Source organism: Hippopotamus amphibius, chromosome X (genome assembly GCF_030028045.1).
Source record: "Hippopotamus amphibius kiboko isolate mHipAmp2 chromosome X, mHipAmp2.hap2, whole genome shotgun sequence".
Taxonomy (NCBI): Eukaryota; Metazoa; Chordata; class Mammalia; order Artiodactyla; family Hippopotamidae; genus Hippopotamus; species Hippopotamus amphibius.
In genome coordinates, this window is record NC_080203.1 from 14,411,825 (window position 1) to 14,424,986 (window position 13,162).

Genomic DNA, 13,162 nt, shown 5'->3' on the forward strand with positions numbered 1-13,162 from the left:
TTCAGAACTGTTAACTTTCAAAAAAAAATGGGCATCTTAGTACTCAGGCTAAGTTTTATTTGGAGTTTATAACACATGAAAGAGGGACTTTCACTTCCCTTTCCCTTTTCCTTCCCACAGATTTTGTTGTATAGGTGCTTATAAACAACCTGAGTCCTGGGGCATCTTCAGTGAATTGCCTGAGGTTATACCAGAAGTTGGTAGTTGACTCGAGATTCTGCCAGTTTCACCATCCCTGCCATTGTGTTGCAGGAGTTGCCTGCTTGGAAAATACCTTTCTGCTAAGGCAGTGATCCTGGATCATAGGCATTCCAGAAGCCTGCTCTCCTCTGGAGGCATGCAAAGTTCTCCACTTTTTGCTTCCAGTCTTGCTGTCTGGCTTTAGCTAGACTATCCCATGCTTTGAACTCAAACCGTATCAGGCCATATACAGTCCCAGATGCCTTCACCTCCTCCTGCATTCATGCCTTGTTTCTTTTACCTAGAATGTCCTTCTTTATCCCCCTGTCTACGTATTTGAATCCCACTCAATTTTCAAGGCTCAGCTCAAATGTCACATCATCTATGAAACCTTCCTTTTTCTTACTCTCTCAATTTTGATGCAATTATTTCTCCCCTCCCTATACCCTATATTGTATATTTTTATTATAGCACATACTGTATGATATATTATGGCCAGTTGTTTATATATCATATGTTCTGTTAATTTTTAAGCTTAAGGTGAGAAACTTTCATATTCCAATGGGCCACAGCACCTAGCAGAGAGGAGCAAATAGAAACCCACTAGACGTTTGGTGATTTGAATTACAATAGATTTGAAGGAGGTTGTTAGCAGAAGCGGTTAGCAAGAATCTTGGTTTTCTTTTGTTAGTACAGAATTTTGCGAGTCTTTTATACGTACCTTTTTTAGAAAAATTTTTATTTATTTATCTGGCTGCGCTAGGTAGTTGCGTATGCGGGATCCTCATTGCCGCAAGCGGGATATTCGTGGTGGCATGCGGGCTCTTTAGTTGCAGCATGTGGGATCTAGTTCCCTGACCAGGGATGGAACCTGGGCCCCCTACATTGGGAGCTCGGAGTCTTAACCACTGGACCACCAGGGAAGTCCCTATACTGTACCTTTATGGCAGAACAATGTACTGCGTAGTTTGTTCTACTGTAGTCTAATGGGAATTCAATTTGTGATGGTTTCAGAATTGCCCTTTTATTTGTTCCACTTTTTTTTTCTTTTTCTTTTTTTTGGCTGCACTGTGTAGCATGCAAGATCTTAGTTCCCAGACCAGGCATCAAACCTGTACCCCCTCCAGTGGGAGCGCGGAGTCTTAACCACTGGACCGCCAGGGAAGTCCCTGTGACACCTTTTAAAGCACAACACTTGTCAAGACAGCACTTGAATTTGTTGCATGTGCTAAGTCATTACTATTTACAGATGGGACAGTGTATCTGATGTTCATATTGAAAGGGAAAAATTACGCTTATAGAATCCCATCTGCCTCCCAACAGCATTTAGGACTCAAAACGAAACCTAATTTTGAGTCCTGCACATCAGCAGTAGTGAACCTTCAAAAAGATGATTGCTAAAAGTAAGCACCCTTGTTAAGAATTTCAGGCTGTAAAAATAATGGAATTTCTGGCAAAAGATTGTTTATAAACATTCTTGATATGGTTTGGGATGAAATTCTTCCTAGAAGAAATTGGAGGTTAGTAAACCATATCGAGTTAGTAATTTGCATTAGAGCTGATTGAGTGTATTCTTCTGCCTGTCTGAAGGTTAGGGAACCAAATGGATGACACTGTGAAAGCTTCTTCTAAATCTTCTACTAGGTTCTACGTTCGGTCTGAACAGTGCCTGTGCCTAGCAATTGTTCAGAGTGAATTTGTTAAGTGAATAAGTACATGAACGGGAGCCTCTCTGAGCCTGTCTCCCCATCTGTAAGGTGAGGGGTTTATTTATTTTTTTATTAATTTTTATTGGAGTATAGTTGCTTGACAATGTTGTGTTAGTTTATACAGTACAGCAAAGTGAACCAGCTATACATATACATATATCCCCTCTTTTTTAGATTTCCTTCCCCTTTAGGTCACCACAGAGCATTGAGTAAGGTGAGGCTTTTAATATGCATCTTGGAGGATTGTTGTTACGATCAGAGAAAATGCATGCAAAGTATTTTATGCATACCTGGCAAGTACTAGGTGCTCAGCAAATATCTGTAATCGTTCACTGCACTTTTCCCCCCTGTTTTCTTTCCTTTTTTTTTTTAAATTTTACTTATTTATTATTTTTTGGGGGGTACACCAAGTTCAATCATCTGTTTTTATACACATATCCCTGTATTCTCTCCCTCCCTCGACTCCCCCCCACCCTCCCTCGAGTCCCCCCCCACCCTCCCCGTCCCAGTCCTCTAAGGCATCTTCCATCCTCGAGTTGAACTCCCTTTGTTATACAACAACTTCCCACTGGCTATCTATTTTACAGTTGGTAGTATACATATGTCTGTGCTACTCTCTCGCTTCGTCTCAGCTTCCCCTTCACCCCCCGCCCTGTTTTCATATTGGCTGTGACAGTGGGCCGATTGCCTTGAAAGAGATTGTATCTTTCTGGTTGATATTTCCTTTATTTCCCTTTCTATTTTAATTTGTGCTCCATTTTTGCCTCTTATTTTTAGGAAAACGTGAGAATAGAAGTATTTGCTCTTTCAAGCAGTTAATATTTGCCCTGGCTCTCTGGTGCTTGGACAGAATGGTGTGTGCGTGCAGCATGGTTTGGAACTCTTATTCTTCTATGGGGGTATGAGCAGAAACCCCACGGAAGGGATAAATGTACATAAGAGCATGTCACTGTGAAATAAAGCTCAAGGGTTGGAATTATTGCTGTTATACACCAGGATATGGAGTAAAAATGCTTTCTAGAAAATGAGAATGTTTGTCGATACCAATTACTTAACTTCATAAACTATCATTTTCCCTATAGGAATCATTAATAAACTCGGTAGAATTTAAATGTCTTGGAATGGTAATACATACTCAATTCATGGAGGCATAGACTTGGAGAAGTAGGACACGAAAGATCATTTACTCCAATGCACCTACATGCTCCATTGTCCTCTCTAGCCTCCTTGCCACAGAGCTGCTTGGCCTTCATTCCAACGCTATTAGCGATAGGGAAAGGCTTCTCTACCTACCACACAGTCATTTCATCTACAGAGTTCTGACTTTTAAAACAAGTGCTTCTTTATATGGAGTCTGTGTTGCTCTCTCTGTTTGTCTTCTCTCTCTCTCTGAAGGGAAAAAAACCAACCAACCAACCAGCCAACTAAACAGCTACCCAACCAACCAGCCAACCAGCCAACCACCACACAAATAAAGAAGTACCTGATCAAATAGGTTTGGGAAAACCTGCATGCATAGCTCATACCTAAGGAGTTGCAATGTGTGTGTGTGTGTGTGTGTGTGTGTGTGTGTATTTGCTGGGGAATGTTGCAATATGCTTAACCCCCAATATCACAAAACTTTTTTGATTGTGAATCTTTACTTTTACCCAGAACATCTATCCACAGCTTAGAATAGTATCTGGCACATGATAGGAGCTCAATAAATATTTGTTTTAAAAAAGTGAATGCATGCAAAATAAATCTTTAAAAACTATAAAGGGCACTCTGTATCAAGGTGAAAAGTGTTTTTCTTTAAAATATTTATTTATTTATTTATTTATTTATTTAATTTGGCTGTGCCGTGTCTTCGTTGCAGCATGCGGGATCTTTTAGTTGCAGCATGCATGTGGGATCTAGTTCCCTGACAAGGGATTGAACCCGGGCCCCCTGCATTGGGAGCACAGAGCTTTAGCCACTGGACCACCAGGAAAGTCCCTGATGAGTGTTTTTTATTTCTGCAAGTGACACAACCAAAATGGATCAACTAATTGGTTGAATTTACCTTCCTCCTCTGCGAACCATCCAAAAAATATTAATTTCCATGCCTTTAAGACTTTACACATTCTTTGTATTTGTATTCTGAGCTCGTATCCTCATTTGCACAATTACCTTTTATATTAGAAATATTAGTGATTGAGTTTGCAATTTATGGCCAAGGCAATAAAAGCTCTTCCTGATCAAATGTATGGAGTGAATGAGTTGACAAGCGCTCTCCTCGTCTTTTGTTTTCAGTTGGTGCCTGATTGTGTTTGATCGTGCAATCACATGGTTCTTCAGCAGAGCTTTTCAATGAAAAGCTACTCCATCAGGGTGTTTTTTATTTTTTTAATTTTTTATTTATTTATTTTTGTTTTATTGTTTTATTTTATTTTATTTATTTATTTATTATTTTTTGGGGGGTATAACAAGTTCAGTCATCTGTTTTACACATATCCCCGTATTCCCTCCCTCCCTCGACTCCACCCCCACCCTCCCTCCATCATCAGGGTGTTTTTGAGGGTGTTTGTCAGATTACTTATTGGGTTAGTTCCCCTTTTTTGGCTTCCCAACCAGCCCTTTTTCACAACTAGTCCAAAGTAAGGAGAATGCACGCCTCTCATTTTTGAGTGATTGAACTTTCCACATGGGGCAGCTCCGCGAGCCTCCTATCAAATGTGAATCTGGTCAACAAGGAACATGCTGTAATGTGGACCTGACCCCGCTTCGGTGACCCAGACTTTTTATTTCTCATGCTCTGGAGTAAAAGAGTTTAAAGGGTCATCAGGAAGAACGTTCTAAACCATATTTGTTCTCACTTTTACATTTCTGGAGGAAATCTATATGGAAATTCGAGAGGATTAGATGCACAGCTGGGTTTAACTCAGTGTCGGCTTTCTCTGAAGTCCATACTCTATTTCTTTGTTCTCAGCAACAAGCCCACCTTGTCTTTTGTGGCTGCTCAGTGATAACCCCATGGCTTCTGTTTCCCTTTCCTGTTCTCTCCTCTGCCTTCAGTCTGTTTCCAATCCAGAACTTGATCATTTCTTAAAGTAGTCACATCTTCTCTTTTAACCATTACTTTTAATAGAGGTGTAGTTGATTTCCAATACTAAATGTTTCAGGCGTACAACATAGTGATTCACAAGTTTTAAAGGTTATACTCCAGTTTTTGTTATCCTAAAATATTGGCTGTATTCCCTGTGCTGGACGATACATCCTTGCAGCTTATTTATTTTATATGTACTAGTTTGTACCTCTTAATCCCCTATTCCTTTGTTGCCCCTCCCACCTTCGCTCTCCTCACTGGTAACAACTAGTTTGTTCCCTACACCTGTGAGTCTGTTTCTTTTAACCATTATTTTATCCTTTTTCATTAGTGTGGAAATGTGATTTTGTTGGCACAATTGTGGGAGATATTTTATGATAGTGTGTTTTCCTGATATCTGTGGATTTTACCTGTTGTTGTATCTCAGAGAACGTAAGGGGCCTGGGAAAGCATTTCTTGTATTGCCCGCGGGCGGGGCGGGGCAGGTAATGAGTGAGGGGTGGGGAGTGACTTGCCCCAGATCCCAGAGCTGCTCAGTGGCCGAGCCAGCACTGGACCCAGGTCCTCCCACTCACAGCCCTCAGCCTTTTATTCTATGCCCTGATGCCTCTCTTATTATGTGAATGGATTAAAAAAATCGTAGAGTAAGTCGACATAGTTTCTGTAACTGTGCAAGAGCCTGAATAGTGTGGGAGGAATCAGGTTGCAGATATTAGTGCTTCCAGATCTGCCACCTGACATAAAATTTATCCATTTATCTTGATAGCTATTTCTACTGATCAAAGCAGGGGAGAAAATTGGGTCTTATGTAGGAATATTTTAATACTTAATGTTCTCATCTAAACAGTAGAACACATTTGGGGCATTGCCACTTGTGTAGCCCTCTAAGAGCAGAGAAAGTTCTAGTCCTCTTTGCACTATCCCCATCTCATCCTTGCTTCAGGTCTCCAGGCCTAAAAATGTCAATATATGACACAGGTTTGTGACTGTCATAAACACATTCTTTTATCGGAGGAAACGTAGCATCGTAAAAATAACTGCATTTGGCCGTCTGGTTGTAAAGACTGGGACATACCAGGAGCCTAATTTTTTAAAATTACAAGACATTTTTAGGAATTGATTTTTATGTTCTGACAAATGGCGGATTTTTAATGGCATGTATCTTATGAAAATAAATTTGTCAATGAATTTATGTTTCATATCCTGTGTGTGTGTGTGTGTGTGTGTGTGTGTGTGAGAGAGAGAGAGAGAGAGAGAGAGAGTTTGTGTGTGGCTCTGTAACACTGTCTGGTGTGGGTCACTGAGAACTTGTCTGTGCAGCGCCCTTGAGCAGGATGGGCCCTGATCCACCACGTCTGTATGGTATGATCTGAAAAGCACTAAGAAGGGTCACGTGTCATCAGTCTGACACCACCAGAGACCAGGTGTTTGAAGGCCCTGTGAATCAGAGGGCAAGGGGAAAATATGGCTTCTCTGAGAGATGTGGAACCACAGGCATTAAAACCAGTGATCCAAAATAGCCGAGTTTGATGAGCTATTTTCTTTTAAAAAAGTTATCCTTGCTCATGGACCAGAGGCAGGTAGTGGACTTTGATCTGGGGCCCCTGTAGAGTTCACTAGAATTGAACATGACAAATTAGCACTTCAAATCTGGGAAACTAAAACATATTGGACATCACATGGCTGTGTCCCACCTCTAATGGTCAGAGATGAATTAATAGGCTGCCGTTCAGGGAACACTGACTCATGCCAGTTATTTTGCATTTGGTTGGCACGGTACCCCGTGAGGTAGATATTATTATACCCAGCTTACAGGTAAGGAAACTTGAGGCTCTGAGAGGCTAAGTAACTTGTACATGTTTATACAGCCAGTAAATGCAACAAGCTGGGATTGGAATCCAAGTCTCTCAGACTCAGAAGTCATATTTAACCACTACTTTGTACTCACTCTCTGACACGTTTCCTGACCTGTAAGATGGGATAATGATGCCTTTCCCCAGGTTATTTTGAGGATCCAGTGCAATAAACGGTCCAAAAAGTGCTTTGTAATTGCTAATAAAGCTTCTCAGAGCGAAAGGCATTATCAGAAGTAGAAGACACTACGCTATAGTGTCTCTACGTGACTCTCTACCCTTTAGATAAATGCGGATGTCCTGGAGTCTGAATCTTTGCCCCCGACTTTCTGCTGAGTGAGAGGAGTTTATGTCCCAAGCGTAGATTCTGAGAATGAGGACACTGGTCCTACTTACCCAGTGATATTGTCCAGAGTGTGATTCCCTTCTTATGTGGCTGAGAGGAATAAAGAGAAGGTCAGCAGTGCATCTAGGGACACAGATCTGCGGGACCCCCAGAGTTCTTTTCAGCACGATGAGAAATCACGTGTGCATTTCCGGCTGTTCTCTAACGTGCCCGCTGTTTCTCTCCCTTTCTCGTTTGTCATAGAAACCGAGGTGCTCCTGCATGTAAAGGACATCAGCCGTTTCTTAATGCAAAACATCGCCTTCCTGTCTGGTAAGCAGATGTTTTCATATATTTAGACCAGATAAATGTTTGAATCTATTAGCAAACTTTGTTTGGTCCTTCTTATATAAGTGGCTACATAATTTTTATGTTTTAATAAACATTTACACATTGTGCATGTAGTTGCTAAAGAATGGACATTTAGAACATAACTAAAGGTTTTAAATATGTTCAGATATGTGATTAAAACCAATCTTACCAGCCTTGTACATTGGACGTTTGGGCAAGTCTTTAGCAATCTCTGAGTGAAAGTGGAATACATCTCCTAGGTGGGTGCAGGCTGAGTGAGAGGGTGGCCACTCAGGTGGCTTCTTTGAGGTTTTTCCCTCCACCATAGCTCTGATGACTTAAATGTTCATTACAAATGCTGCAAGTCACCCTAATTAAGCAGCATGTGGTAAGTTTTTATTTAAGGACTTCATTTACACATGATAAAAACGTTTACTTTTAAAAAATAAGTATATGTATTTCTATATGTATACGCATTTGTATATAATTTCTAAAAATTGTGATGAAATACACATAACGTAAAATTTATCATCTTAGCTATTTTTAAGTGTATAGTCCAGTGGCATTAAATACATTCACATTGTTGTGGAGCCATCACCACCATCCATCTCCAGAACTCTTTTTGTCTTGTAAAAACTGAAACTCTGTACCTCTTAAAAAATTACTCTCATTCTCTCCTCCCTCTAGCCCCTGGCTACTACCATTCTACTTTCTGTCCCTAGGTATCTGACTATTCTAGGTGCCTCATATGAGTGGAATCATGCTGTATTTGTCTTTTTGTGACTTGCTTATTTCACTTCACATAATGTCCTCAAGATCTGTCTATGTTGTAAGCACTTGTCAGAATTTCCTTCCTTTTTAAGGCTGAATAATATTCCGTTGTATGGATGGACCACATTTGTTTACCCCTTCATCCATCTTATTCCTTTTAAGTAGTTTGCTTATTTCTCCTGAAATGACACCTACATGCTCGGTTTACTAAGCAAGTGTTTACTTTATAGATGATCCTAATTGGACACTTCAATCTGGCCTCTGCTTTAATGATTATAATTAGCGGTAATTGTGTATTAGTGGTGACTTAATTAATGTGGTTTTATGTTTTATTTTATAAGTGGTATAAATGTGTGATATGCTTTCACTGGTGAGATTCAGGGATTTTACTGAAGCTTCTCAGTGTTTTTCAAACTGTGTTCCAAATAGAACCGCCCTCAGGACCTGTTCCCTGACCTAGATACAGTGCCACAATTTCCCTCCTTACCTGATTTTTGTAGTTGTTTTCAAAAATGCTTCTGTTTATCGTTTCATTTGAAGAAAGGGTTCCTAATGGGAAAAATAATGAAAACCTCCCAATTTAGAATATAAATATCGCCTTTATTCTTTTCTCACGTTTACTACCTAGTACGGCACTTGTAGGTACTCAGTGGTAATAACAGTTTATAGATTAGTTGATGACAATCTACCCTTATAAGAACCAATATTCTTTCCTTTGATAGATGTAGTTTGGCTAAGTGTTGCTTGGCAAGTTAAGTTATATTATATATAATATATACATATATGTTGCATTATACGTTTTATATTATTTATATTCCCAGTTCTACACCATACCGTACCTATAGAGGCCCTTTGTTTCATGATTGGCTAAATCTCTTGGTTCAGAGTTGTACAGTTTCTCCTTTGAGTCCCTTTAAAATTCTTGGATGGATGCCAGCATTTTCCATGATTATCTTTCTTCATCCTGCTCTTTAAGTCTAGAATGTTATAAAGATTTATCATCATTTGATTTATTACTTTGCTCCAGTTTGATTCAACAGATACTATGGGAATGCGGACCTCCCTTAAGTTTCCTTTGGTAAAGATTAAGGCGTGGAATGAATTTAATCTTTCCCAAGTGCACTAGTGAAGAATATGTGTTCTGCTTTTGTTGGATGGAGTGTTCTAGAAATGTCAGTTAAGTCACAGTGGTGAGATTGTTATGCAAGTGTACTGTTTCCTAGTGAGTTTCCTGCCTACTTGTGTTTTCCATAATTGAGAGGGGTGGTGAAATTTCTGGCTAAAATTCTGGATTTGTGTGTTTCTCCTTGCAGCTGTATCCGTTTTTGTTTCATATATTTTGAAGCTCTGTTATCAGATACATACGCGCTTAGGATTGTTATGTCCTCTTGATGAATTTACTGCTGTTTATCAAATGATCTTCTTAACCTTGACTCTGAAATCTACTTTGTCTAAAGTTAGACACTTTCCTTTTGACTAATTAGCATGATATATCTTTTTCCATCTTTTTGCTTTTAATGCATTGTGCCTTTATATTTAAAGTGTGTGTCTTGTAGACAGTATATAGCTGGATCTTGATTGTTTTATCCAGTTTGACGATCCTCTAACTTTTATTTGGGGTGTCAAAATCATTTCCATTTAATGTGATTATTCACATGGCTCGGTTTAAATCTATCATTTACTATTTGTTTTCTATTTTCTTATTCTTTGTCTTTTTCCCCCTCCATTTTTGCTTTCTTTTGGAATTAGTTGTTTTATCATTCTACTTTATCTCCTTTGCCTTTGTCATAGTTATATTGCGTGTTGAAGTTTCTTATATCCTACATCTTTATTCACTTAAATTTAGCCAAATAAGAACAACAATTAAACCTCTCAAGAAATTTCTTTCGGCGAGCTAAATTCAAAGGCCACCCTACAACTTTCCTCCTAAAATAATCTTTCAACTTCCATTTAGCACTAAATATGTATTGAGCACTCACTCTGTGCTCAGGTGTTAGGCTGACTACACAGTAGGACCTTAGGCACATGTAAAGCTCCTCCCTGCACTTAGGTGGCTTTCATTCTCAGTCCTCCAGGCTGCGTAGAGGGCTGTGGAGCGGGGTGCATACTGAATTTTAACCCTTGGAGAATTTGTGGTCTTTCTTTCTTTGCATTAGCAAGATTCCTATTCCATTGTTGCGGTTATTGCATATGTTGTTTCTTCCACCAATCTGTTCGAACATCACTTATTTCCTATAGTTTGTATCCTATATTCTTTCATGCTCACCATGACTCGAAGTGGTCAATTTTATCAAGGTTTCCACTTGCTATCAAGCTCTCAGTGACTCGCTTTGAATTTAGGCTCATAGAATTTGTATAGAAAGTTACTTCCCCAGTACCCATGGTTGTCCAATATGAGGGATCAGCTATACTTTCAACTACATTTATTATACACGTTCCGTGAAATTTTTTCTCACTTTGCCTTCTCTCCTCCCTCCCTCCCCTTTTTCTTTCTTCTTTCCTCTTTCCTTCCTTCTTTCCTCCCTCCCTCCCTCTCTTTCTCCTTTTTCATTTCAAAACCACCCTGCCACTTTTTAGACTTCAGCAGGAGTTGGTGCAATTTTGGTTTCTGTGGAGATTATCATTCTTATAAAAGTTGCGTTGGCCCCAAACTGTCTTCTAACCACTGCTCTCAAGTCTAAAATCCTCTCTCTTACATTGTTGACACATAAATGTTAATTTGGTTTTTTATACTGTTTTAGGTGGCCGGGGAAAGGACAATGCTTGGATCATTACATTTCCAGAAAATTGTAATTTCAGATGCATACCAGAAGAAGTGATAGCAAAAGTGCTGACTTACTTGACGTCTGTTGCGAGGTATAGCATTTTATTACATTTTTTTAAATTTGGTTTCTATCAGATACCCATTTGAATGTAATAACAGAAAAATGGTGTTTTAGTGTGGCTCTTTTTATTGTAAATGATCATAAGACTCACCTTTAGAGTAGATAAGAAATAACTTACAAGGGGAAGCTGACAGCTACCTAAATTGCTATAAAAATTACACTGAGGATCTATGAAAACAAACTGGGGGCCTAGAAGTATTTGTCCACATGCAGAACAACATAGGTTGAAAATGGTGATCATACATGAAGCCTTTAATTTGCCTGGAAGGGACTCTCAGTAGCCAATAACTAGACAGCTGTTCTTCATTTCTTCCAAGGATAAAATAAGCAGACTGAAAGTTAAATAGACTCAAAAGTGACATTGGAATGGATTAGGAGTAACTTCTTGATACTAGCAATCATTTGAGATGAGAATGCTTTAAGGGGAAGGTTTCAAAAGCTTCCTTAAAGATTTTATTTAAAAGTTGAAAACAGATTTTTTAAAGGAAACATTTTCAGGATATTAGTCCTGAAGACTAAGAAGGCACGAATGATAGTATTGTGAAGAGTCTTATGAACAAAAATCAAATCCCAGAAAACTAAATTTACACTGCACCGCTTAAAGCTTGAAAGTGGTCTTTGTAGGGCAAATAAAAATTTTATTATCCGTTACACTGCCTTCCCTCAAGGAGCAGACGAGATAGGATGTATTTAACAGTGTTTTTCTGAATGAATGAATGAATGAATGAATCATTGACTCGTGGTGGATTGCCATGAAGTTAAAGCTGACGTCATGAAGGACAGCTGTCTATAAGGTTTTCCCATGCCCCAAATCGTAGTATTCCAAATCCATTTTAGTGGCCTACCTGTATTACACTATTCCTTGCCTATTTAAAAGATTGACATTAGTGACAAAAAAGAAATTTTAAATAGTGAGTAGTGGAATATGGAATTAAATTGGCTTTCCATTGTAGCACTTTGTGGTAGCTTTCCAAATCTGTCTTCAGGCAAGACATCACATGTAAATGAAATAATCAGAAGTAAAGACATATCTAGCAAAGTTGGGTTATTACTAAGAAAAACACAGTATTTCCTCTTTTGTAGGCAAAATGGATCTGACTCCCGATTTACCATTATTCTTGATCGAAGATTGGATACCTGGTCTTCTCTCAAAATCTCTCTCCAAAAAATCTCAGCAAGTACCAATTTATTCTACAGTAACTTCTTATCTTTGTTTTGCATTCTACTTTCTGTTTGTGGGGGTACAGATTATTTTGATACTGATGGAGACAATAAAAACAGATGGAATGGGGAGGTGGGAAACTAGAGAGACGAATTGGTAGAGGAGGTTGAGCTAAACAACTCTACCCAAGATAAAGCCTAATAGGAAAAAAAGAGTAGTTAATGGTTCAAGTTGAGTGAGAAGAGATTCATGGTCCCCTATGCCTTTCAAAGCAAGGCAGTTTTTTCCCATTTTAAAAAATGGAAATAGTTGTGTCATTGTATACTCATTATATATGGAAATGTATAAAGAACAAGGTTTAAAACAATAGTCAACAATAATCAAACTATCCAGAAATCAGCGCTTTTTAACATTTCGGTGTGTATCTCTCTGGACTTTTCTTTTCCCTGAGATAGAGAGGGAAGGGAGTCACCTGCAACATGACATATATCCCCTATTGGAACCTAGTTCCCAGCTCCCAAAGACCCAAAGAGAGAAAACAGTTTCCCTAAAGGAGATAATATGAGAGATGCAATCCTACCCACAGCCAGGATGATCTTTTACATTATTAGGCTCATCTGGGTGTTGTCTGACACTTCTCTTCCATAGAAGAAGAGGGAGGTGAGGAATGCATAGACTCCTCCTGAGCTGGCAAGAGTGGGGCTGTCTGCGGAAGTGCCATGCAGTCAACTTCCTCTATCAGACCAGAGTAGCTGGGAATCAGTATATGTTTTTCTTTGAGAGTCCAATATCATCAACCATCTGAAATTCTTCCTTTGTCTCCCGACCAACAAGGGAGGCCACACCCACCATTGGCAGT

General features: G+C 39.2%; 1 protein-coding gene across 2 annotated transcripts in view; it reads left to right on the forward strand.

Annotated features, from left to right (window-relative positions):
• Positions 1 to 7,442: 7,442 nt before the first annotated feature.
• The window catches only part of MCF2 (MCF.2 cell line derived transforming sequence), a 74,377-nt gene continuing 68,657 nt past the window's right edge, over positions 7,443 to 13,162 (forward strand). For both annotated transcript variants that reach the window (XM_057718020.1, XM_057718021.1), the window contains exons 1-3: positions 7,443 to 7,467; positions 10,998 to 11,112; positions 12,225 to 12,315. In XM_057718020.1, the coding sequence (XP_057574003.1) occupies positions 7,443 to 7,467; positions 10,998 to 11,112; positions 12,225 to 12,315 (231 nt within the window). The remainder of the gene's footprint in view (positions 7,468 to 10,997; positions 11,113 to 12,224; positions 12,316 to 13,162) is intronic.